The sequence below is a fragment of the Vipera berus genome (assembly GCF_964194415.1).
Source record: "Vipera berus genome assembly, chromosome: 3".
In the NCBI taxonomy this organism is placed as follows: Eukaryota; Metazoa; Chordata; class Lepidosauria; order Squamata; family Viperidae; genus Vipera; species Vipera berus.
The window spans coordinates 70,756,334-70,783,204 of NC_138204.1; the positions used below are offsets into that span (position 1 = coordinate 70,756,334).

At 40.2% G+C, this 26,871-nt stretch overlaps 1 protein-coding gene across 1 annotated transcript in view; it reads left to right on the forward strand.

Annotated features, from left to right (window-relative positions):
* Nucleotides 1–507: 507 nt before the first annotated feature.
* Nucleotides 508–26,871, forward strand: part of SGIP1 (SH3GL interacting endocytic adaptor 1) — a gene marked incomplete at both ends in the record, with an annotated part of 128,204 nt that continues 101,840 nt past the window's right edge. Inside the window, 2 exons of the mRNA XM_081325489.1 lie at nt 508–592; nt 1,517–1,561. Of these exons, the coding sequence (XP_081181615.1) occupies nt 508–592; nt 1,517–1,561 (130 nt within the window). The remainder of the gene's footprint in view (nt 593–1,516; nt 1,562–26,871) is intronic.

Genomic DNA, 26,871 nt, shown 5'->3' on the forward strand with positions numbered 1-26,871 from the left:
AAGGAGGTAGAAGAGAAACTGGAGATGCTTAGAAGCAGCTCTGCATTTCTCCCTTCCTCTCCCTAAATGTTTCATACATTCAGCCTTGTATGAAATCAAAGAGGTAATTGAAAACAGTTTGGCTTGTCAGAAGGAAAACAATCACCTGTTTGTTGTTCCCTTGCATGTGCCATTTTTTCCAAATTAGAGGAGGCTGTAGTGGCTCCAATTGGAGTCTTTGCAGGATAAGAGCTGGGAGTCATAAAAAGATTAGCTAGAAATCCCAGGTTTTAAAAAAACAAAAAAAAACACGTTTTTTGACTAGAGAATGAAGAGTGGGGTTGTTGGGTTTGTTTTTTTTGTTCCTCAGCACCGACATTGCAGGGAAATGTATGCATTTTTGAAGGCTGCTGATGTGAAAATCCTTTGCCTGGTGCCTGGGCGTTTTGTTTCATTTTTCATGGCAATTCCCTGCCCTTTGGCATGGATGCACTAGGAGCAAAATTAATTTCAAGACTCTCATGGAAGATGGCCTCGATGAAATTCCCCCTGCATCCTCCTCCTGGGGATAATTGGGATGTGACGTCATATGAATTGATTGTTCTCCTGAATGGTTGGGGGGGGGAGGAGATTGACAGGGAGAGGAGAGGAGAGGAGAGGAGAGGAGAGGAGAGAGAGAGAGAGAGAGAGAGAGTTCATCAGCAAACACAAACGTGCGAAACCACATTAACAGCTCCTCTGTGTTATGAGAACTTAACATCTTGCCTTCACAAGCCTGATTATTGCATCGTAGCCTATAATTCTCAGGCTGGTCTTTTGCTACATTATTATTATTATTACTATTATTATTATTATTATTATTATTATTATTATTATTATTATTATTATTATTATTATTATTATTATTATTATTATTATTATTATTTTCCATTGATTTCTTCCCCCTCCTGGCAGGATCCGTTGATCCAACGTGCTGCTCCAGAGGCTGGTACAAGATGATAGAGATGGGAAACGCATCATGACAGAGAGTTCCAGAGGGGATGGGCATGCATGTTGAAGCCGAGGGAGGCAAAGAGGCGAAAAAATTGGTTCCTGTGTTCTCCAGGGGTATTGTGTCAGGAGATGCAAGCAAGGGACCATGTGACAAGTGAGAAAGCTGGAGGGATTGGTTGAGATGCTAGCAGCAAGTGTGTGAGCTAAGCTGGCTCCCTCCACCACCCCTCCCTTCCTTTCTCTCCTCTCTGCTCTCTCTCTCTTGCCCGTTCTCTCTCTCTCTCTCTCAGCATCTTTCTGTGATTCTGTAGGTGATACAGTCAGAGCAGCATCCATGGCCTGCCTTTTGCCTTAGCCCACTCTCCTCCTGTTTTGATTCCACACATTTCTTCTCCTTTACCTCCCCTCCCCTTCTCTTTTTCTTTTCTTTTTTTTTTTCTTTTGCTCTGACAGCTTCACCAGCGATGCATCTGAGAGCCCGGCACTGAGAGTTTACATGAAGCATCTGCTCAACTGGAGTCCTAATTTCCCGTCTTTTTTTCAGCCTCTGTGGAAACTGAGGAATGCAATTCCGCCACCATGATGGAAGGTAGGTCCTTTGCTGATTCTGGCTTAGAGCTTCTGCTGCTGTTTCTTAGGGCAGATTTTGCAGGGCAGAGACGGAGGAGGTTTGAGGTTCTGTCATTTAGTCTCAGTTATGAGGACTGGTGTTTTTTTTTTAAAAAAAGGCCAGCTTGGATTATGACGATAGTTGTCTTTCCGGATAGCCTTTGCAGTGATCAAATTGTCAGCTCTTTTGGTGCATCTGAGGAGCTGTAATGTTATTATTCCTGGAGCTTTTTTTTTCCTTTCTCCCCAGGATGGAAAATAAAATCCAGCCATCTGTGGCCTGTAGAAATAGTCTCGGCCCAAGAAAGGAGAAAAGTAGTAGTAGCCCAAAAACACTGAGATATTTTTGGTTTGGTCTGGTGCCTTCCCCCTCCCCTCCCCCCCCCCAATCAAAATTGATGCTTGAGAGAACATTGTCACTTTAAAAAAAATATGGGGAGAGAGGAGATAGAATGTCAAATATCATTTTAAGCAGGTGTTCTGCAATCTTTTCAGAGGAAAGATTTTATTTTATGCCATGGAATCCTTTTTTAAAAAATTTATTTATCCTTATTTCAAGATATGCCCTTCAAATAATTGGTGGAGATCATTAAAAGAAGAGCCTTTTGCTTGTGTAATATTTGTGGTCTGAAGCCTCCAGGTTGCAGTCATGCCTTGCATGTGCAGCAGTTGCAGCTGTAGGTTATCGTGCTTATGGGCAGAAGTACAAGAAGTCAAGGCAGTCTCCTTGGGCCTGCAGTACAGAATAGGGTGAGCCATTTCGGTCTTCTGGCTTTAAAACCAACCAACCAACCTGGCTATGATCTGCTGCAGCCCCACCACATAGCCATCATGGAACCTGGGTATTTGTTAGGTCAAGACAAGGTGGGTGGGAGCAGGACAGTAGGTGAAAATAGGTTGTAGGCAAGCATAGCAGCTAGCCAGGGCATTTTCACTAGGGACAGCAGCAGATGGCAGCAAAGAAATAGAGACATCCTTAACTCTTTGCCGTCATCTAGTGGTGGTCTGGATTTTTCACCTAGTTGTCTGGATATTTTTTTTTAGATTTAGTAATTGCTTAGGGGCAAACAATTTCCACTCCAAAGAGGGTGCCTGGGACCACTGTTGCATGTCTCGAGGGCAGCTGGTAGACATGGAGAAAGAACATCTCACTATTTTAAGTGGCAACTAATTTGGGGAGGACAGAGTTACCCAACAGTTTACCGGAGTGAAATGGGTGAGAGTTTCCATAAAACGTTGAAGTATGTAGATTTACACATGTAATAGAATGTAATCCCATCTGATTGGTTTCTGGAACGGAATTTAATGAAGATGTTCGGTTTTCATCTGTTCTAAGCATCTCAAGTCTAGGCCAAAAAAAACATGTTATGGAGGTATGATAAAAAAAAATTCTGGAATGTAGATGGTGTACAGATCACAATGACAGATGGAATGATGAGGTTTAAGAGTACTAAGCACATAAATAGAGCACTTAGTACATAGAGTGCTAAGTCTCTATTTCTCCTGGCCTCCATGCTGTAGATCATGCAGAGATAGTTTTGGCAAGAATTGACTGACACCTGCAAAGGCCTGCGTCTCAAACCTGAAAATTGCATCCATGATGCATATTCGTTCCGGATTTGTCATTTTAACACTCCCACCACCACTACAAACCCTGTTTGAACAACTGCCTGGATGTTGCTTCCTTTAATCTAATCGTGAGAATGCTACCTAGAGCCTATTTTTGTCCATGCCAAATCTTTCACTGATCTTAATGAGATTAGATTACAATTTGCCATTTTATAAACTCAGAAATTTCCAACAATGGAAATTGCCTATTTAAGGATTAAAATTCCTGAAATTGATCAGTCTTTTCCATTATAGGATATACAGTTTGAAGCCGAATGATTTGAACACATTTACATTCTTTCTTTTAAAGATGTATTTGTGTGTATTTTAAATTTCTTGCAAGATGAGTATAGATAATTGAAGCCAAGTTATGTGTTTTTTCAGGACGGATGAATAGGAGGAACTATTGAACTTTTAATATATCTGATTAATAACTTTGGTTTCATTTTCCTTTACAAATTACGTTTTTCATGACAGACATGAATACTGTATGTGATATTAGGATTAATTACTATTGCACTTAATTTAAAATATGTGAAATAACTAAACACACAAATGATTTTTGGGGTATATATATTTATACAGTGCATTCAGAAAGTATTCAGACCCCCTTCACTTTTGTCACTTTTGTTATGCTGCACCCTGATTCTACAGTTGTTGAAATTCATTTTTCTCATTAATCTACACTCAGTACCCCATAATGACAAAGTAAATAAAGAATTTTAGAAATATCTGTAAATATATTAAAAAGGAAAAACTGAAATATCACATTGGCATAAGTATTCAGACCACTCAATACTTTGTTGAAGCACCTTTGGCAGCAATTGCAGCCTCGAGTCTTTTGGGATATGATGCAACAAGCTTTGCATACCTGGATTGGGGAATTTTCTGCCATTCTTCCTTGCAAATCCTCTCAAGCTCAGTCAATTGAATGGCAACCATTTTCAGGTTTCTCTAGAGTAGACATGTCAAACCTGCAACATCACGTGACACCCCGCGACGTATCGGAGCTTTTTCCCCATTGCCGGCAATGGGGTGGGCGCAGTTTCTTCGTGACGTGTCCAGCCCATGGGCTGGCAGTTTGACACCCCCTGCTCTAGAGATATTGAAGGATTGAAGTCAGGGCTCTGGCTGGGCTACTCTAGGACATTCACAGAGTTGTCCCTAAGCCATTCTTATGTTGTCTTGGCTATGTGCTTAGGACCGTTGGCCTTCTGTAAAGAGGTGTGTGTCTTTCCAAATTATGTCCAATCAATTTAATTTACCACAGGTTGACTCCAATCAAGGTGTATAAACATGTTAGCAATTATCAAGAGAAATGGGAGGCACCTGACCTAAATTTCAAGTGTTGTTCCAAAGGATCTGAATACTTATGCCAATGCAATATTTCAGATTTTTTTGTTTTAATAAATTTACAGTCCTTTTTATTTTGTCATTATGGGGTACTGAGTGTATGGATTTCAGAATAATGTTAAACATACAACAAAATAAGCCTGTAATACACCTCGGCCCAAAATAACTTTAAAATGTTAAGGCTATTTATATCAGTTTGTAAGGCTTTATTATTCTGTCAAATTTATTAGAAAGGCAAAATAATAGTTCTTTAGTTAAGTGATACAATCATTATCAGAAACATTTTAAACTTAACATTTTAAACATACTATTACAAGTACTGTTCTTTAAAAATAGTACATTACTGACCTTCCTCAATGTAGACATTGGCCAACCAATAAATAGACTGAATGAACTTCCATTTTACTATGAAGTCTTCAGAGTACTAGTGTTTCTTAAGAGATACCAAACTTCCTATTAATTGATGGAGAAGCACACTGAAAGGTATTTCTCTTATTTTAATGTAGCTGTTCTAATGCTAGAAGGAAATAAAATATTTTGAAGCACCTAGTAGAAGAAAGAAGCAGGAGAAATTCAAACCTACAGAAGCAAGAACTAAGGGAAACAGGGAGATTTAAAGAAAAATATGCTATGGAAGAAAAATAATTAAAAGCACACCAGTGTACAGGAAAGCTGAAAATAAAATGATGAGTAAAATAATAAACTGGCCGAGATCACAATTTTGAAAAAGGAATAGTCTTGGGCTCCTGGTAATCCATTTTCATCCATTTAAGAAGACTTAAAGATCAAATAAAATAAAGTAAGTGTGGCAGGGGATGATAATCAAGAAAAGTGGTTTGAGAGCAGATCAAAATATTTCCAAAACTGTTGGTGCATTTTTATGTAGTACTGCTGAAACACAATGAAATCTGTAAATGTCTGAAAGCTATTCATAAAAGTAATAGCTTGGGGGAGATACTTTGAAATGTCTGGGCCAAGTTTATGGTGCTGAAACATCTTTTGGATGAATGTTTCGACCAATCCCCTGTCTTGCTTAAGATTTGAGAACTATGACTGACCCGAAAAGCAAGAAATATACATTATATATATGAGATATTACTTGTTTGAAAATAGTTTGACATAAAAGTGCTATCTTTGCAGCCTATACACATATGCATTCTGATTAGACATTTGTTTTCTGCATATGGTAAGGATATTAACAGACTCTAGCCTTATACACATAAGTTTCAACCACACCATCTGAACATTTTGTTTTATGGCACATAGATTGTGCCTTTATTTATTAATTACAAATGTTTTTATGCTATTTCAGACCTCCATGACTAACATCACAGTAATTATCAGAATATGAGAATTAACATAAAGCAACGTATAAACACAAGCTGCATAAATTGTGTTGTAGTCAATAAAATGGGACGCGGTGGCTCAGTGGGTTAGGACGCTGAGCTTGTCGATCAGAAGGTCGGCAGTCTGGCGGGTCGAATCCCGAGTGCCGCGTAACAGAGTGAGCGCCTGTTACTCGTCCCAGCTTCTGCCAACCTAGCAGTTCAAAAGCATGTAAAAAATGCAAGTAGAAAAATAGGGACCACTCCGGTGGGAAGGTAACAGCGTTCCGTGCGCCTTTGGCGTCTAGTCATGCCGGCCACATGACCACGGAGACGTCCTCGGACAAGCGCTGGCTCTTCGGCTTTGAAACGGAGATGAGCACCGGCCCCTAGAGTCGGAAACGACTAGCACGCATGTGCGGGGGAACCTTTACCTTTACCTTTTAGTCAATAAAAATCATGTCATCTTATACGAGTACTTCTCAAACTTCTCATTACCTCAAACCATTTATCAGAAGGTCCTTTTTACACAATGTAGGCAAAATACTTTAAGTCAATTTAAATGTCCCAGTTGTCATTGGCTAATAGGCTTGTGAGTCATTATCTCCCCCCCCCACAAAAAAATACCTTTATCCAATTTTGGGTAATTTACTGCCTAATGCAGTACAGGTAGTTCTCGACTTATGACCACAATTGAGCCCAAAACGTTTGTCGTTAAGCAACAGTTGTTTAGTGAATTTTGACCCATTTTATGAGCTTTCTTGTCAGAGTTGTTAAGTGAATTGCCCTGACGTTTAAGTTAGTAACACGGTTGTTAAATGAATCCAGCTTTCCCATTGACCTTGCTTGTCAAGAGGTCGCAAAAAGGGATCACATGATCTCAGGGCATTGAAACTGTCATAAATACATGCCAGTTGCCAATTTGACCCTAATTTTGTTCACGTGACATTGGGGGAGCTGCAACAATTGTAAGTGTGAAAACTGGTCATAAATCACTTTTTTCAGTGCTGTTGTAACTTCGAACAAGCAGTAAGAGAGTGATTATAAGTCGAGGATTACCTTTATCTTCAAAATAGCATGACTGATCAGTTAGCTTGCCCATTCTTACCTCTTTCTTCAAAGGCAAATTGAATAAAATGAGTTTTTGGAAACTTCCCATAGATCGAAAGCGAAATTATGGTTCCTCTGTCTGGTGGGAGAGTCTTCCATGGCAGGGGAGCTCCTGCAGAGAATCTTTGTCTCCTCCTTTCAGGCTGCAGGAGTGGGGGACTCTGTGCAAGCCAGAGAAAGCGGTTTTGGAGCAAAGTGGTTCTTGGAGATGGCCAAGTCCCAGCCAGGAAGGACTTTATGGGAGATCACGAATAGCTCATATCGCTTTTGGACATTCATGTGTTGATCTCAATACACTTTTCTTCCTTTTTAGTAATAATAATTGGACAGTTCCTTTTGTGCCTTCTTCAGAATATTTCAGTACATTTCTTCCACACACTATCCATTTTTCTCCTCTGTTCATGCATTCCGTGACCATTAAAAGCACTCATCCAGTATGGACTGCAGTTTGAGTAGGTATTCCTCAGGGTTTAATTTCAAAGACATTTTATATCTGTGCAAGTCTTTTGCTTTATCCCTCTAGTTTATTACTTGCTGTACTCTGAATACGTAACAAACAGCCCTCAAAATTTAAATTCAGCCAGAAGCAGAAGTGATTGGAAGTAATATATATATATATATATATATATATATATATATATATATATATATATATATATATATATATATATATATATATATATATATATATATATATATATATATATATATATATATATATATATATATTCTTCCCTAGCTGGCGATATGACTAAGAGGTGCAGAGTGTTATCAATGGGCAGCTTCTCTGGTTACACATTAGCACACTGTCACTTTATGGATAAATTGAATGGGACTATTTTCATTTTCACTGCTTGTCTCTTCGTGCGCCTTGTTTACTAGAACAATTTTTTCTAGGTCTCTGTTGCCTTTGCCTTCCTTCATCTGCTTTTAATGTATCAGCAGCCAACCATTTGTGTTCTTTTTCTCGATGGTTAAGATATTTTTTGTTTGCTTCATCTTCAATAACGCCCAGAGTTCTACAAGCACTCTACTCATCAGATATTAAATCTATTCTTTATTTTCACCATGTAATATATGAAATATTCCTGAGATTATATCTTGTTGGTTAATAATTTGTTTTCTTTAACTGAAGTTTGTGATCTGAGATTAGATCTTGTATTTTCTGACCATCTTTGCTAAGAGAATATATAGTCAGTTTGATTTTGGGGTTGCTCATTTTGTAGTTCCAGATATAAATTATTTTCTAGGCTGTTGGAAGAAGGCATTTCCTATAAGCATGAATTTATCTCAGCAAAATTCTATTAGTCTGTGTTCTGCTTTGTTTTGTACATTTTTTTCTATTATCCAGATATTGCTTTGCTTCAAACTTCTATAATTAGTATGCTTCCAGTGTGAATTTGTGTTTGTGTGTGTGTCATGTCACCAAGCTACTGCAAGTTGTCATAGAATTGTTCTGTTTCCTCTCTATATCTGGGGGAGAATAGCATCAGGTCACTGTAATATTAACCTTAAGACTGCAATTAAACTTGTTTTTTTCTGTTGCAGATTATCGTAGCCAAGCAATAAATAAATAAAGTGTATGTGCTTTTCTGCTTATGAGAGAAGATATTTATATATTTATCTAAATCTAATAGATGGGATGAAAGGATGGCTGGCTGGCTGGTGAGATAGATAAAGACATAGACAGACACACACAGAGAGACAAAGCTTGTTGGGTAGACCTTTGCAAAAAATTACAGTAGAGTATTTTAAAATTATGATGATCCATTTTTCAAATTCTTTTTAGTAATGTATTTAGATTTCATTGAAGTTAACTGAATGCTGCTGCTACTGTCTATGAAATTCAATTAGAATTTGTGGCCATACAATGGTATAATGCTCAGTATGTTGTTGATAATTTAGTTGGGTCTTTTTTTATAAAACGTATTTATCAGACTTATATAGCTGTCTATTTTTTGCACCACAATCCTGGGAGGCTTATAAACAGCAATAAAAATTGCAAGCAAACAAGAAAAAAAAGTAAACTGCCAAAGGACACACCCTGCACCCACACATCAACACCAATTCTACAGGACTCCAGCTTCACTGTACCCCCACTTGTGGGACAACCCAGTTGTTCAACGCTTTCTAGAAGAGGATAAGGCCCTTGCCAGATCTCTAGGCTAAAGAGCATTGCAAAATTTATACTTCACCTTAAAAGAGCTTTTCTATATCAGTCATTTCTTTGTGGGATGTCCTATTAGTATAACCTCTCCTTGTGATTTAGTCTCCATATTGCAAGAAAGGGCATTTTTGATGAAGAGCAGCATTTGGTAGCACAGATTTTTTTTTTAAATACTCTGAACCCAGAAGCAGTGGTTGTAGTTTTACAAAGGGAAGAACTTGTGTGGTTGTTAGATGAATGGAGCTCTTTAAAATAATTTATAAAGGTTTTCAAGACAAAAACATAGTTGGTTTGCTGCCAATGCCATGATGAATTTCATGTATGAAGTCAGTGAGGAAGAAAGATTATTTCCTGCAAGTGCTGAAAGAAAAATGTTGCATATGAAGTAAAAACTCCCCTTGCTTTCTTCCTTAGCTTAGCTTGTCCTCACATATGGATATATCTGGGCCTGTCACTTTTGCTCTTTTAGTTCCCCCATCTTTTATGCCCTCCCTCATCAAAACATTATCCTTTGACAGGTTTATCTCTTTCCCCAACCACTCCAAGGGTGTTTTTCTTCTTTTCCTTCTTCCACTTTTTATTTTACACTGTAGAGCGCCCGGGATGTTTCATAGTGCTACAAAATCACTGATGTCCTTGTTTGAAAAATTTACAGGCCACCTATAGTCAAAGAAGCCTCCAGGCAGCAAGGAACAGACTGCGAGTTGGTCTTTGCATGTGCCGATGATCCGTGCAACCCAGCAGGTCAATCCTTTTGGGCCATACAAAGTGGTTGCTTGGATGCATTTCAAAGTACAACAATTAATGCAGCTGTGCAGCATGATGTCTACTTCTGGCTATTTTATTTTGAGGGTAAATGGCTTTCTTATAAAAAAAAGGTATAAGGCAAACTGCATGTGAGTGCTAGAAATGGCTTCAGCTATTATCGCTTCTAACTGGAAGCTGCCTGAATGAAACCTCTTTTCTCTTTCCAGAGGCCATTTTAGACAAGTAGATGCATAATTCTACACATTCCTATATCAAGAAGGCAGATCAAATTTAGTCCCTAGGAAGCTAGAAGATCTTACCCACTGGTTCTTCTGTGTTTTTTGAGAGCCATATTATTTATAATCAACAAAACATATGAAAGTATCTATTAATATGACTAATACAAAGTGAACATCTGCGGAGACTGGTACAGTGTTTGCAGCTTTGTTCAAGATTCTGGGTCACAGGGAATCTTCTGAATAATTCAGGCACAAGGCCACTACTTCCCAGACATTAATGCTGTAGAAGTGCACAGCAGTGAAGGGTTAGGTAATGTGTAAACATTGGGGACAGTTTTACTCAGATGGGCCCAATCTGCATTAAGCAGGATCAATAGGATTTATTTAAATAAAAATGTAGCATTTGTGGTGGTATACGGATGAGTTAGATTTGGAGCTATGATCCGGGGGAAGGAATTATAAGATACAGCCAGACAGAACAGACTGGTTTACATCATAATGGAGCAATATGTAATCACTTAAAAAGGTTCTCCCAAGAGACCATTAAGGGCAGTTCGATATAAGGATTCAATGTTAGTTTGAAAGCAACTCCGGGCTTCTGTGATTCCACAAGTTCAGCTATGCTGAGAGGTGAGTGTGAGAATCGGTGCTCACATAATTAAATGGAAATCAATCTCTTATCAAAATGAGAGGTAGATGGAAACCCAGCCTCCTGCCCAAAAGAGAGGGCCATCCAACCCAGTGTGCAGAAAGGAGAAAGAGGCAAAAAACCCCACAACAACCCTGAACACTGAGAGCATTTTATATACAGTACAGGACTCTGTTTTGATATACAGCACTCACTGGAATTCTTTTAGAATAGCTTTTTGCTTTTTTTAAAAAAAGAAACCAATAAAGATCCTTAATAGAAGTTCCTGCCTATTAATTAGTTCCAGCCCGGTTTGGCAAGGAGAAACCGACCATAGGCCAATTTACTACCATACGTTCCCCCATCTGTCGGAACTCCTCACCTCTACATCTCAGGTCTTTTCAAGAGAAAGGCGGTTTGTTGTCTTTCTAGCTCTCCTTTATAGGAAGGGCCATCATTTTCTTTGCATTTGACCAGAGAAAGGCACAAAATTCAGGAAGAAAAGTCGTGGAGGGAGAACAGATGCACAAGCAATTAGTTTGACAACCCTTCTGCACAGAGGGAGATGAGGGCATTTATGTTATTTCAGGACGTCTGGAAACTCAGCTGGACAGTGAGTTTCTCCCTGCCCTCCAGCATTTTAAAGCTGGTAACTTTGAAGATGGATTGCTTTAAATTAATATTTCCATTTTTGAGATAGCCCTGATGCCATAATAATTTTTGGAGGCTTACCCTAAACTTCTTCTTACTGCTTCTGGAGGACAGGAGAATGGAAGTGATGATGATCTGGAAAGATCTATAGTCTTAATTGTGGGCTTGCTGCGTAGACTTGCAGTTCTCTTAGGAGCCTGCAGAAGAATGAAACTGATCCCCCTTCCAGTTAGATGAGGAGAATTTTGGTAAACTGAAGAGTATTTATTGGTAATTCACTTTTTCAGTCATAATAGACTTCTGAGACATCACTTCCCACCACCTGGTTGCTATGGCGCTGTCAGAGAGGCATTCATTGCAGTCAGTTAAAGAGGGAGGTTTTATTCTCCTGTTTCCCAGAAAGATGGGGAAGATGGAGGCCACTGCTGATGACTCAAAGCCATTCCCTACTCCCTGAATAATGCAGATTCAGGGGGTAGTGGCAACTTTAATACGATCCCTGCAATCCAAAGTACAGATGGAAGACTCGGCTGATGATACCTTATACGATACAAGGACTGCAGGGCTTCAGTGCAGCAATGCAAAGAAAGAAAATGATGGTTCATTATCTAATAGGAATGAACGTAAGTTCCAGATGGAGAGAGATGAAGTTGATTAGGCTTCTTAGGCTTCCAAAAGCAAAAAAAAAAAAAAATCCAAAGGAATGATTCTCCCGCCCCTTTCTGTTCATTCATGTCCAATTCTCACAGACTGCCCTGATCTGTTAAGTCTTTGCAGTTTTATTGGCAAGGTTTTTCAGAAATGGTTTGCCATTGCCTCCTCGTTAGGGCTGAGAGAAAGTGACTGGCCCAAGGTGACTTGGGTGGTTTCCTGCTTAAGGCAGGACTAGAACTCACCAACTCCTAGTTTTTTAGCCTGATGCCTTAATCACTACACCAAACTGGCTCTCAAAGGAACAAATATATGTAGTAAGCTCAACTATATGATATATTTTATGGAGGAAATAAGTATAAACAATAGGAAGAACACTAGAATAAGCAGCAAATTAAACATGAGCTAAACATGAAATTATTTGCAGCTTTTAAAACCGTGGGATGCCATTTTGATTTTCTTCTCTTTCTTCTCTTCCTGACCTTATGGCTAGGATACTGACTGGTGGCTGCTATCCAAAACAGAACTGTGGTACTTTTCCGCTAAGCAAAGCTTTGATTCTTGTAATTGTTGTGTGTGTAAAACTTTTAATACCTTTGGAAGCTTTTCTTTTTAATATTTCCAGAGCACTGACTTCTATTAGTTCTAGTCCAACACTAGTAACAGGATACCTAGATATACTACTAATAATACATAATAACTGATGGTAGGGAGAGCTATACTACTTGTCATTAGTGATATTCAATAACCTCAGAGGTCATTATACTTGTGTATTAGAGCTATAAGAGGTATGCTGTGAAAGGAAATAATCCTTTCTCTTGTAACAAAATCCTAATGTTTGAAATGTTTTTAAATTTTGCTATAAGATACTTAGTACTGTATTTTAGAAGCATTGCCCCTGAGGTGTGCTTCTAATATTTCTAGAATTGTATCAGGAAGGAAAAGCAAGCTATTAATTTTTTTTTTTTTAAAAAATCAATTCTAAACCTCCATTTTCTTCCGGGGTTGATATGAAAGCATTTATCTTCCTGATTCATAAAGCTCGCATTCTTGCCTGTGTTTAATCATGTTTATCTTAGCCTCCTCACTAGGAAAATTTTCTCCTCAAAAGATAGCAGGAATCCCTGTGTCTGATAGCTGCCAATCTAAGTTAACCCTGGTTTTAAGCCTGGGCTTAAAACAAGCACCTGAAAAAAAAGTCTCAAATTCAATACAGTGGAGCCATCTATCCTAATTAGTCGATGCAGTTTTACAATTGCTTCATGCGGTGAAGGAAGATGTAGCCACTGAGGGTGCTCCTAAAACATTTATAGCTAGGCTGATTCATGACTTCAGCAATGTAGTAAAGCTTTCAAAAGAGGAGGAAGGAAGGAAGGAAGGAAGGAAGGAAGGAAGGAAGGAAGGAAGGAAGGAAGGAAGGAAGGAAGGAAGGAAGGAAGGAGCCAAAACATTGATTGATCACAGTCTACTCTACAGTACCAAATGGATTGTTCTAAACTGTCATGAGCAGGAGATACTTTCAGCTGCAATTAATGGATGGGCTCACAAGGATTCCATAATTTTTTTAAAAAACTTTTTAACTTTTGTCCTAAATTACTCAAGGCCTACACAATGCCTTTAGTTTACCTATCCTCTTTTTTTAGAGCGAAGGATACGATCTGTTTCACATGCAGTCTGGCAGTGGCGTAGCGTGGGTTGTCAGCACCCGGGGCAAGGCAAGTAATTTGCGCCCCCTAACCCGTGGATTTTAGCACTCGAGTCTCTTCCACTAGATTAGTTACCCCCTAAGCACATGTATTGTTTGTTATGAAAATACTGATGTAATTAAAGTAAAATGCATCTAATGCGCCCCCCCAGATGTTGCGCCCGGTGCGGCCGGGCCCCCCCTGCACCCCCCACGCTATGCCACTGCAGTCTGGTTCTTTTATCGAAGGTGGGAGGTTTAGGGATGTAAATAAAAGGAACAGCCAACCTGGTGAGTGGGGTCTGGAATTGCTCACTACAAGGAAAGGCTTCTGGGATCTCTAGCTTGGAATGAAGAATAGAGGGAGACATAGTAGAACAGTGTTTCTCAACGTTGGTCTCTTGAAGATGTGTGGATTTCAACTCCCAGAATTCCCCAGCCAGCCGTGCCTCCTGAGGAATCCTGGGAATTGAAATCCGTTCATCTTCAAGATGCCTAGATTGAGAAATATTGTGCTAGAATCATAAAATAATGGCTAAGATAGCTGTTTCTCGCTCTTAGGTTTAGAATTCAGAGTCATTTGCTAAAACCAGCAGAGGAAGAATCAGGACCAGTATAGGAAATATCTTTAAAAAACAACAACAGCTATTGCTTTTTTAAAACCTTTTCGCTGATTCCAAGGAGGTTATAAGGATTCTCTCAGGGAAGATTTGAAACTAAATCTAGTATTTAGTGAGAGTGTCAAGTAATCTAGAAGGAGACATTCCACCTTCGTTGATTTAGGAAATGTCTTTTAATGCAGCTTGCTTCCAGTTTTTATGAGAAACATTTTTTTATAGGCTTTAATCTGGTGAGTAAGTCATACGTTTCCTGAAAAAAAGCTGATTTCCCTCCCCCCCCCCAATAATCCCTGTTTATATTGAGGTTATAATGTACTGCATCAGGCCATTGTATTGTATCAGGGTATCCTTGAAAAATATGTTTTATCAAAGATATTTCTTTTAAAATTTCTTAATTATTTGAGATCTGAATATGGCTTAGAGCCCACATACCTTTAAGACTGCATTTTCCTATCAGAATACTCTTTCTGGGAGAAGCTTTTAGTCATGTCTATTTTCATGAAGTAAAGGCAACAGAAGCTGGAAGCTGTTGCTTTCTAGACTCATAGAAAACTGCCTTCTTAGTAGTTAGACTTTCTGCATCTTCTCTAACATTCTGGAAAATTACTGAAGACAGAACTTTAGTAGCATTTGAATATATTATTGTTTCTGTCTTTAATTTATTTCATTCTGAATTACTCAAAATAGATTTATTCCCTGAAATGTTATTTGGTTTTGTTTATTTTTCATTACTGTTATTGTTATCTGTGTATTTTGTAACTTTGATTTGTTGTTGATTGTTTACATTTATTTGTATTTACTGTGGATTTTTTTTACTATTAGGGATGTTTCTGTTGATTGTTTCATTATCCACTGTAACTCTATGTTGATGGAGCAGTATTTATTTATTTAGAAAATTTATATAGCTGCCTACTTTCTCATATAATACAAATAGACTGATGAATCAAGGAATGCATGAATATTTCAGGGCATGCTACTTTTTCCATGAACCTGCCTGCAAACCTAAGTAACTGAGAAGAAACCTTTTTCCAGGTGCCATTATTTGTCCTAAAGTAGAATACGATGGCTTATTGTAGGATATTTTTATCAATAGTCTGTTGATTATTTTCACTATGAGAACTGCAACTAACTTCTGTAAATAATACAACTTATATTTAATTAAATATAAATATTTAAATATAAATATTTAAATCTGATTTTGACAGCTATTTCTGTTTTGTGGCAGTCATTTTCATAGTTCTTTGATGACAGTAACGTCTTTGGTCTGAGGGCCCTTTAGAATAGAATGAAATGTAGAACATAATGTAAGAATATATTGTTAAAGAAAAATCTTCATCAGGGTCCAGTCCAAGCTGGGAATAAACAAAATGGAGACTGCTTTAGAAAGAAGGTTGTACTTTATTGACGATCAAAGCCAAACAGAAGCATGGCTCTGGGAAAGCTGATCACGTTTAGCTGGTAGTGGTGGGTTTTTATACCTTTTTGGGCTTTTAAGGTTGTTTCCTGTTCTTGTTTGAAGCTTTGTATTTCCTGTGTCATATACATTGACCTGAGTCTGAGTGTGCCCTTTTGGTATTGGTGGGTTAATCCTATTTTGTCCCCAAAGATCATGCCTTTTAGAGTTTGGGTAGGGTATGTAGATTTTAGGGGTCTTTTTCTTCCTAATCCCATCAGCTCTAAGCTTACTGGTGCCAGTCTTTCTAAAAGGATTGTGATATCTGCATTTCTACAGAGCTGGTTTCTGCTTGAGGGAGGGAGACAGGGCTATTAAGAAAAACTTTTTAAGATCATTTGAGGAAATATAATATTCTGCATTTTTAATATTTCCTTCTCTGGGGGGAGCTGACTTCCCACAATATTATGTAAGATGCAAGGGCCTAAGCCCTAAGCAACTGAAAGTGAAGCATTTTGACATTTACATCTGACTCTGGTCTGAAGCTTCATTTACTGTCTGTCAGATATATAAAGATGTGACCAAAATAATTGGTGTCAGGCCAAGAATGTGCAGAAGTTGCCTAAAACTGACATGGCCAATGTTTAGGCAGGAATGGTATATAACTTCATTACATGGGTTCCTTTTTGTTCCATATCAAAGCTGAGACCAAGCTAATAAGCGCTGCCAGATCTCTTCTTCTGGCATTGCAAGAGACAAAACATTCTTAGCCAGTTTGTCCCCCTTGACTACTAGAGAATGTTCCCAATATTTCAACTTAAGAGAAAATATTTCACTGGATATTTTAGTGCTTTCTTTATTTGGTATTATTTGAAACAGACATTTTTTTATGAACAATTGAATTAATTATGTTTTTCCTGGTTATTACCTTGGTCTGTTTGATACACTGAGTATTTAATCAGCTGTGATATGTACTCTAATATCTTAGTTCCTTATTAATTTACAGCCCTTTGCCCATAGTGATGGCTTAAATAGATCTTAAAACAATAGCAGGTTATTATTTTCATATAAATAGCAGTGAATGGAGAGGGTAAAGTGCTTAGGTGGATTGTTTAAGGGATATCCCCAGAGAGCTGTGACATGTTTTTGTCAACTCATAATTGTGCCCAGTTTTGTGAAGATATCATTAGATATTTGTAGACTACCTCATCCAGCAATAACTAGCTGTTTATAAACTACCCAAATCATAAAATTAGAGGCCAAATGTTAGAACTGAAAAGGAGAGACTCGTTTTCTGTTTCTCGTATTTTCCCAATGTCCATTTGGGCATCCCAAGTTTATTTGCTATAACAGGGTCTGAAAGAGTTTTATAGAATTATATGTCTATATTCAGTTTGATTAATGCCATTATATGTGAAGTATTGGATCTTGTAAAAAAAAACTTTTGCTGCTAGCCTGTTTCTAGACTCAGCTTGGGGCTTTTAAACTCTGAATATTTTGGAACCTAGAGTTGTCTTTACCAAGATCCTTTCCTATAATACTTCAGATCCTAGGGGAGCTTGTGCACTCCTTTCATTCCACAAATTTTCACAAGCCAAATTATTAATCATGATCATCTTCACTGCTGTATTGATTGAACTACCAGATCTATGGATGAGGCAGTCCATGCTCCTGATAGCCAGTAGGGAAACACACATCGAGATATCTTCTCTCTTCCTTAAAACCTGCATTCAAAAAAGGATGAATGGTCACTACCTCTCCCAAGCAAAGCTATAAATCTCAGTTCTCCAAACACTAATCCCAAATTCTAGAATAGGTTACTTGGCAGACCCAACATGGCTTGATTGATTTCTTTATTGCATGAAGCTATATAGACAGATATGTCTATGTAGTAACATTAAAGTTCGCTGGGTATAGGTTGGTAGGTAATAGGTCAGTATGGGTATGGATGTGGGTGTGTCTATGCACCAAGTTTTAAACTCTAGCCTTTTTTCTCCCACCTTTCTCAGTCAATGGTGTATTATATGTAAATAAGTTATTACTTTTGTTAAACGTGTTAAAGTTATGAGGTAAGCCGTCTGACAGAAGAACACGCGGAAGCGCAAACCAGTTGACAGCTTGCGGCTGTCAAAACAACGCGGAACCGCCCAGCCACGAGGAGAAAGAACTGTCAGAGGCGGCCGAGACGATTGGAGGAGAGAACCGTGGCGCGAAAAGACTAAACCCTGATTGGACCGGCCGGCCGGCTGCCGGCTATAAAAGCCGAGCCAGTTTGTACCTTTTTGCCTTGCTCTAAATAAACCTCGTTAATGAGCCAGCTGTCACTGAGTGGTCCTTCAGCCACTTCAAATGGAAATGTGACCACTTTTTTTTCACTATTAGTACTGACATAATAGGTCTGAGTGATATGTATTCATATGTTAATTGTTATTAACTGTTAGTTATTGTTTTTTTTTTGTTTTTTTTTTTTTTTATTGAAAAGTTTTAAAAATACAGTTTTCCTTTAAAAAACCCCCTTCCCCCTCCCTACCTCCCCTCCCTACCTCCCCCCTTCCCCCCCCTCCCCCCCTCCCTCCTCCCCCCCCACCTCCCCCTAACCCCCCTCCCCCCCCGGACTTCCCAGAGCTAAATACAAGGTATATATATATAAAAAGGCAATCATAAACAACCATATACTAACAACTATAAATTCTAAAATCCATCACTCTCTAACTTATATAGGATCAAACAAAACTTAGCATTATTAAATATATATAGAAGACAAAATAAAAAAAGAAAAAAGAAAACGAAAGAAGACTTATTCAAATGCTAGATAAAACTTCTTGACCCTATACTTATTCTGGATAAACTCAATCCATTTTCTCCATTCCATAATATAATGTTCTTGCGAGTAATCTTTCAAATAGGCCGAAATCTTCGCCATCTCTGCCAAGTCGGAAACCTTTAAAATCCACTCTTGTATAGTCGGCAGTTCCTCTTTCTTCCAGTATTGACCTATCAAAAGTCTTGCTGCCGTAACTAAATTCAGCATCAACTTAGAGTCCACAACTGTAGCGTCAACAATTATTCCCAACAAAAAAAATTGCGGACAAAACTTTATCCTCCGTTTAAAAATCTTCTGCATATTCCACCAGACTTTTATCCAAAAAGCCTTGACCTTTTTACATGTCCACCATATGTGAAAATATGTTGCCTCTTCATCACCACACCTCCAACATTTAGGCTGATAATTCGGATACATACTTGCAAGCTTTTTAGGATCTAGATGCCATCTATAAAACATTTTGTAAAAGTTCTCTCTTAAACTTTGAGCTTGAGTGAATTTTACATTCCTCACCCAGATCTTTTCCCACGTGTCCATTGTAATAACTTCCTGAATGTTTTGGGCCCATTTTATCATACAATCCTTAACAAGCTCTGTTTCTGAATCGATCTCTATCAATGCAAGATATATCCGTTTAATATGTGCTGGTCCTTGATTTCTAATTTGCTTTATCAAATTTTCATCAGTCGTTGCAAATCCATTTTTTTGGTCTTCTTTCCACCTGGCCTGTAACTGAATATATTGAAACCAAGTCTGAACAACCTTCTCTTCTCGCAAGAAACTATATGATTTCAAGCACCAAATATTCCTTTCCAAACTTAAAATTTCCTTGTAAGTAGTCTCATCATGTTTGAAACCAGCATGTATATTTTCTATTGCGTGTTTTGGGATTGCCCACAATGGTATCTTGCTGCTTAACTTATGTCTATACTTCTTCCAAACTCTCAGCAATGCCTGTCTTAAAATATGCATCCTAAACACAGTATCTACCTTCTTATCATACAACAAATATGCATGCCAGCCAAACAACAGATCATGGCCCTCAAGATTTAATAACCTCGATTGTGTCAAATTAATCCAATCACTTATTCCTACTAGTGCAGCAGCTTCATAATATAATTTAAAATTAGGCATTTTAAGGCCACCTCTCTCACGAGTATCCTGCATAATCTTAAGTTTAACTCGTGGCTTTTTCCCTGCCCACACAAATTTATTGATACCACGCTGCCATTCCTCCAAGTTAGAATCTTTCTTAAGAATCGGTATCATTTGAAATAAGAATAAAAATTTGGGCAGGACATTCATTTTCACTGCTGCGATCCGTCCCAACAAAGACAATTGCAATTTTTCCCAACTCTCCAGTTCTTTTTGAATTTTCCCCCATAACTTTTCATAATTATTTTTATATAGCTTTGTATTAGAGGGCGACAAAATCACCCCCAAATATTTAACCCTTTTAACAATCTCAAATCCAGTTAATCCTTCTAAGAGAGCCTTCTGCGAAACTGTCATATTTCTAGCCAAAATTTTAGTTTTCTGTATATTTACTTTAAATCCAGAAACCTTCCCATATTGTGTTATTATCTCCATCAGGTCCACAACAGAGTTCTCTGGCTGGGTCACTGTAACAACCAGATCATCTGCAAATGCTCTCAATCTGTAATCCTGATCTCCAACTTGTATCCCCTTAATTTTTTCCGAATTCCGAATCTTAACCAATAGTATCTCTAATGTTAATATAAATAACAAGGGCGATAGCGGACAGCCTTGCCTTGTGCCCTTCTCAATATTACATACTGTTGTCAAACTATTGTTAACTATAATTCGGGCAGTTTGTTTTTGGTATAATGCCCTAATCGGTTGTAAAAATTTTTCCCCAAAATCCATTTTGTCTAAAACTTTCAACAAAAATTGCCAGTTCAATTGATCAAAAGCCTTTTCAGCATCTAAAAAGATTAGCGCAGCAGAGATCTGGTTGTGCCTTTCCAAAAACTCTAACACATCAACTATATGTCTCACATTGGTTTTCATTTGTCTTCCACTAATAAACCCCGTTTGGTCCCCATGAATCACCTGTTGCAGAACCCTCATCAGTCTATTAGCCAAAACCTTAGCAAATATCTTATAATCTGTATTTAAAAGCGATATCGGTCTGTAATTTTTAACTAAAGTAGCATCCTGGTCTTCCTTCGGAATCAAAGAGATAAAAGCTGTTCTCCAAGACGGGGGCACCTTTCCCCCCCTCTGGATTGTCTGGAACAGTTCCTTTAACGGTTTTATCATCTCTAATTGTAAATTTTTATAATAGGCCGCAGTCAAGCCATCAGTGCCTGGTGCTTTATCCACCTTCAGTTCCTTAATAGCTGTAAAAATTTCTTCTTCTGTAATCAGTTGGTTAATCCCCTCTTTTTGTACTTGCGTAAGAACCGGGATGCTAGCCTTCTCCAAATACGTATCAATATCTTTTGCATTAATGTCCTCTTTAGTATATAATTTTGAATAAAAATCCACAAAGGCATCCTTAATAAGATTCTGTTGATACACAACCCTTCCTTTATGCTCAATCTTATCTATATTAGATGCCCTTTGTTTTTTCCTCAGTCTATAAGCCAACCATCTGCCTGGCTTATTAGCATTGCAAAAAGTATTATGCCTAGCAAACCGCAGATTGGTCGCCACTTGATCAGCCATTAATTTATCAAATTGTCCTCGTAACAGTCTAATAGCCTCCTTGATCTTCACCTCCTCTGGGTTCAAAATCAAAGCCTTTTCTTTTTCCTTTATTTCATTCTCCAGTTCTTTCCTTCTAGTTTCCACTGCACGTCTATGTCTATTATTCATATATATCAACACCCCTCTCATATAGGCCTTGCTAGCATCCCAAACCATATCCATAGAGGTACCCTTATTCATATTCATCTCAAAAAAATCCTTCATCCGCTGTTTGCATTCTTCCACATTTCTCTGATTTCTAAACAAATTCTCATTTACGCGCCATGAGCGTCTATCTCCTCTTTCCTTATCAATCTCCAACCACACTGGACTGTGATCAGAGATAATTCTTGCGCAGATTTTCACCTTTTTAGTTCTCAAAAGAAGATCATTAGTCAACAAAATAAAATCAATCCTCGAAAAAGATTGGTGTCTATCAGAATAAAATGTATAATCCTTCTCCCGCAAATGTCTCTCACGCCAAATATCTCGCAATTCCAGGTCATCCTTCATTTCAAAAAAAGATTTAGGCAGTCTAGCGTGACTTGGAATGCGTTTAAAGGCTCCAGCCTTATCCAACTGTACATCCATAACTCCATTCCAGTCCCCCATAAAAATAAAGGATTTATAATCCAACTGGGTAAGCTTTGTATGAAGTAAACTAAAAAAGTCAGCTTGTTGTTGATTTGGAGCATATAATCCAACTAAAAGCGTCTTTTTACCTTCAAACAACAGCTCGATCATAACATATCTTCCATGCTTATCTGCTTCAATTAGGTCCGCTGTTAAGGCACTTTTAACATAAACAACCACTCCATTTTTCTTATTCTCTGCAGAAGCAACAAATTGCGTACCCAGCCTCGAGTTCAATAAATACTTTTGATCCAAAACTCTAATATGCGTTTCTTGCAGGCATATAACATCTATCTTAAATTGTTTTAAATATTGAAAAACTTTCTTCCTCTTCTGCGGTGAGTTTAGTCCATTAACATTCCAGGTTAAAAATTTAGTTGCCATGTATATCCTCGAAAAGCTCTTGGACCACAGCTTTGATAGGACTGGTTACTTTAGGCCGTGCTCCTCCCACAGCTTGGCTATGAATGCGATGTGAAGAATCTGAAGACTTTTGCTGATCTTGTTCTTTTATTTTCTTTGCTCGTTTTAAAGCAGCACGCGTCACTCTTTGCTCTCTAGGATCATCCAAAGAGATTGTAGCTTGATCTCCTCCAGCACCATTTTCCTCTGTTTCCTCCTCTTGTTGTTCTTCTTCTCCAGATCCCTTTCCAGCTTCCAAGAGCGTTAATGAGGTTGCTTTTAAGACATTATTGTAGAAATCACGTGCTTGTTTCACAGTAGTCAGCCTATACCTTTTACCTTCATACATCACCATCAGCCCCTCTGTTAGTTATTGTTATATCAAGTTTAAGAAATGGTTTAAACGCTACGTGAGGTAAATCACCATTGACAGTTGAACACGCGGCAATTTGACAGCTGTCAAATTGCTGGGAGCGACTACGCAGGCGCCACGTTTGACAGCTCCACACGCGGACCCGAGCTGTCAGAAACCGACGCAGACGATTGGACCATCCGGCGAGCGGGAAAGCAGCGGGTCCAGGATTGGCGGAGCCAACTGACAGCGGGCTATAAAAGGGAGCTGTAACCCCATTGAATTGCCTAGTGTGTACCTCAATAAATCAAGGTAGCCGAGCCTGCTGTCTCCGTGTGATCCCTGACCCATGTATTTACCACTGGCGACGAAGGTGGGATCGGCTTGCTAAGCTGAAGTCACTGAGCTTAGGAGGTTCCCTTCTGGAGGCTCAGAGCTAGTCACTGGGAAGTTGTAACTTCCACCTCAAGGAAGCCGAGGGGAGAACCGAGACAGCATGGCAGCTTTCGGCCAGATACGCGAATTCGACACCCGATTTCCCGAGCGTTGGGAATCACACCTAGGCCAAGTTGAGGGGTTCCTGCTGGTTAGTAAAATAACCGAGGACCGGGCTAAGGCAGCAGCTCTCTTATACCTCAGCGGGACCGCGGTGTACGACGTAGCCGTCGGTCTATGCAGCCCGGAGCCGGTCGCGCAGGTAACCTATGCTGAGCTCACCGAAAGGCTCAGCAAGCACTATATGCCGACCCATTCCGAGATCTACTGGAGAGTCCAGTTCGCGAAGCGTCGCCAAAGACCAGGGGAAACGGCAGCCAACTTCGTAGCGGGAGTAAGACAAGCCGCCAGATGGTGTCACTTTCCGGACCTGGAGGACCGGATAAGGGACCAGCTGGTCATCGGTCTCCGAGACGAGCACCTCCAGAGAAAAATAATGGCGAAACCGACCCTGAATCTAGCTGAAGTCACTAGGGAGATTCAGGCGTACGAAAACACCCACTCCGAAGACTTCGCCAAGGGCGAAAACAACCAAACCGGGGCCGTGAATCAAGGGGAAATAGTTCCCAGAGACCAGGGGGAACTAGAAGACCTCACCGACATAGACGCCATCCACCGTCGATTCGAAAGGCTCCAAACCCGGAAAGCTGACAACAAGGAAGGGGCGAGACCCAAAAACAACAACCGAGAGCCCCGAGTCGCTTGCGCAAGCTGCGGAGGAAACCACATCAGATCCTCCTGCAGATTCAGGAACGCCCGATGCCACAACTGTGGAAAATCGGGTCACATCAAAACTGCATGCAGAAGCTGCAACCGCGGAGAGCTCCATGAAGTCGAGGCAACGTCCCCAGGTATGACACCCCGGCCCAGACCAAAAACCAGGCCCCCCAGACACCTAGTACAGGCCATAAACAAAAAGGTAGGAGGGGGGGAAGCCACAATCTAACCCCTAAAGTAAAAATTAAAGCCAGGTTACAAGGGGTACCGTGCGAACTGGAGGTAGACTCCGGCTCAGCAGTCACCCTCATTTCAGGGGAAACCTTCAGAGAAATTTGCCACAAAAACAGGAGGCAAATCCCTTTAAAACCACCCCAGGTGCTCCTAGCGGACTACCAGAAGTCCCCAGTACCCCTGAAGGGCCAAGCTAAAATACTAGTGGAATTTAAAAAATTCTGAGGACCCCTTAACGTCCTAGTGACCCATGGAAACAGGTCCAACCTAATCGGACTGGACTGGTTCAGGGCACTAGGCATAAAACTGACAGGCATCAACAAAGTACAGGCCGCAAGCCTCAAAGACGTCTGCAAACAATTTGCAGACGTCTTTGACGGCTCCCTAGGGACTTACACTGGCCCCCCGATCACCCTTAATCTGAAACCAGACGTGCCACCCATAAGGATTCGGGCACGAAGGGTCCCGTTCGCCCTCAAACAAAAGATGGAGGACGAGCTGGACCGCCTTGTCAAAATAGGAGTCCTAGAACCCACCGACGGAGGGACCTGGGAAACCCCTATAGTGACACCTATAAAACCTAACGGCCAAATTAGATTATGTGCCGATTATAAAGCTACTCTAAACCGGGCACTCAACGCACATGCTTACCCGGTCCCCACGGTGAAAGACGTCCTCTCTTCTATCAGGTCCGGCGCCATCTTTGCCAAACTTGATTTGGCGCAGGCGTATTTGCAGCTTCCAGTAACTCCTGAAACCGCAGATGCGCAAACAATCGTAACTCACCGCGGGGCTTTTAAAGTCAAACGCCTACAGTTTGGCATTTCGGCAGCCCCAGGAATCTTCCAAGAAGTAATGGAAAAAACGTTAAAAGGGATTCCTGGGGTATGCCCCTATTTCGACGATGTCCTCATCGCTGGAGAAAATAAAGAAATTTTGGCAGAGCGCCTGTCAGCTGTTCTGACCAGATTCAGAACAGCAGGTCTTAAACTTCACAAACAGAAATGCCAAATAGGGGTTCCCTCAACAGAGTTTTTAGGCTATAAAATAGATGCCCACGGGGTTCACCCGACAGATGCTAAAATCAAAGCTATCAAAGCTGCCCCAACACCTAAAAATAAGCAAGAGTTACAAGCGTTCTTAGGACTCTTGAACTTTTATCATGCATTCTTACCCCATAAAGCTACCCTAGCCGAACCATTGCACCGCCTGTTAGACAAGGGACGCCCCTGGCTCTGGACATCTGAACACGATGCCAGTTTTAACATACTCAAAAACGCCCTGTGCCACAGTTCTACAGTCACGTTATTCAAGGAAAACCTTCCCCTCTGCATCGCCTGCGATGCATCTTCATACGGAATAGGAGCAGTATTAAGTCATCTCTTAGACTCAGGGGAACAAAAACCTATAGCGTTCTATTCTAGGACCCTTACAAAGGCAGAGAGAAATTACGCCCAAATTGACAGGGAAGCTCTAGCCATCGTTGCTGGAGTCAAAAAGTTCCACGACTACCTATACGGTAGAACGTTTACCATCTACACCGACCACAAGCCCCTTCTGGGCATATTCACGTGGAACAAGCTAACCCCGCAAATACTCTCACCTAGAATACTGCGATGGTCGACCTTCTTGTCGGCCTATTCGTTCCAATTAATCCACAAGCCAGGGAAAGAATTAGGACACGCAGACGGCCTCAGCAGGCTGCCCCTGACTGATTCAGATCCGGACCCAGCTCCAGCAGGGCGTATTTTGGCAATCACAGAACTTCCTGATACCCCCTTGACAGCAAAGGACATCTCCTCTGCTACAGTCACTGAAAGAATTTGCAGCCGAGTATGTCAATGGGTCTCCGCAGGATGGCCAACCACTTGCCCGGGTGAGGAATTTAAACCATTTTTCACTAGACGACACGAGCTGTCAGCCCACCTAGGGTGCCTCCTTTGGGGAAATAGGGTGGTAGTTCCCCAGAAACACAGAGAGAAAACCCTACTAACACTACACGAGGGCCACCCCGGGATCGTAAAGATGAAAGCCCTAGCAAGGAGTTATGTGTGGTGGCCGGACATAGACAGCAACATAGAAAAATATGTTGCCGGCTGTTACCCATGCCAATTAACAAGATCAGCTCCGACTCAAAACAAACCACACAGATGGGAGACAACAAAAAACCCGTGGTCTAGGGTCCATCTGGATTTCGCAGGACCATTCCAGGGGCAAACATTCCTAATTGCAGTAGATAGTTTTTCAAAATGGCTAGAAGTCGCCCCAGTCCACAGCATCACCACTACCAACACAATCCAGGTTCTGCGGGGGTTTTTCGCTACACACAGCCTTCCTGACACCCTGGTTACTGACAATGGACCCCAATTTACCTCTCGCGAATTTCAGATATTCACGAGGGGCAACTCTATTAAACACATTACATCGGCTCCCTTCCACCCCTCCTCCAATGGGATGGCTGAAGTCATGGTAAGATCCACCAAGGACGCCCTCAGAAAAATAGTGCAGGGCAACTGGCATCGCCGACTCTCCCAATACCTCCTCGCCCAGCACACCACTCCATGCACTACCACGGGAAAATCACCGGCAGAACTACGATGGGGACGAAGGCTGATCACCCGCCTGGATAGAATGCACCCGGACAGAGGCAACATCGAAATTGAACAACCCCTACCCTCGAGAACATTTTCCATAGGCCAAACCGTATGGGCCCGTAACTACACATCTGGACCAAAATGGCTGCAG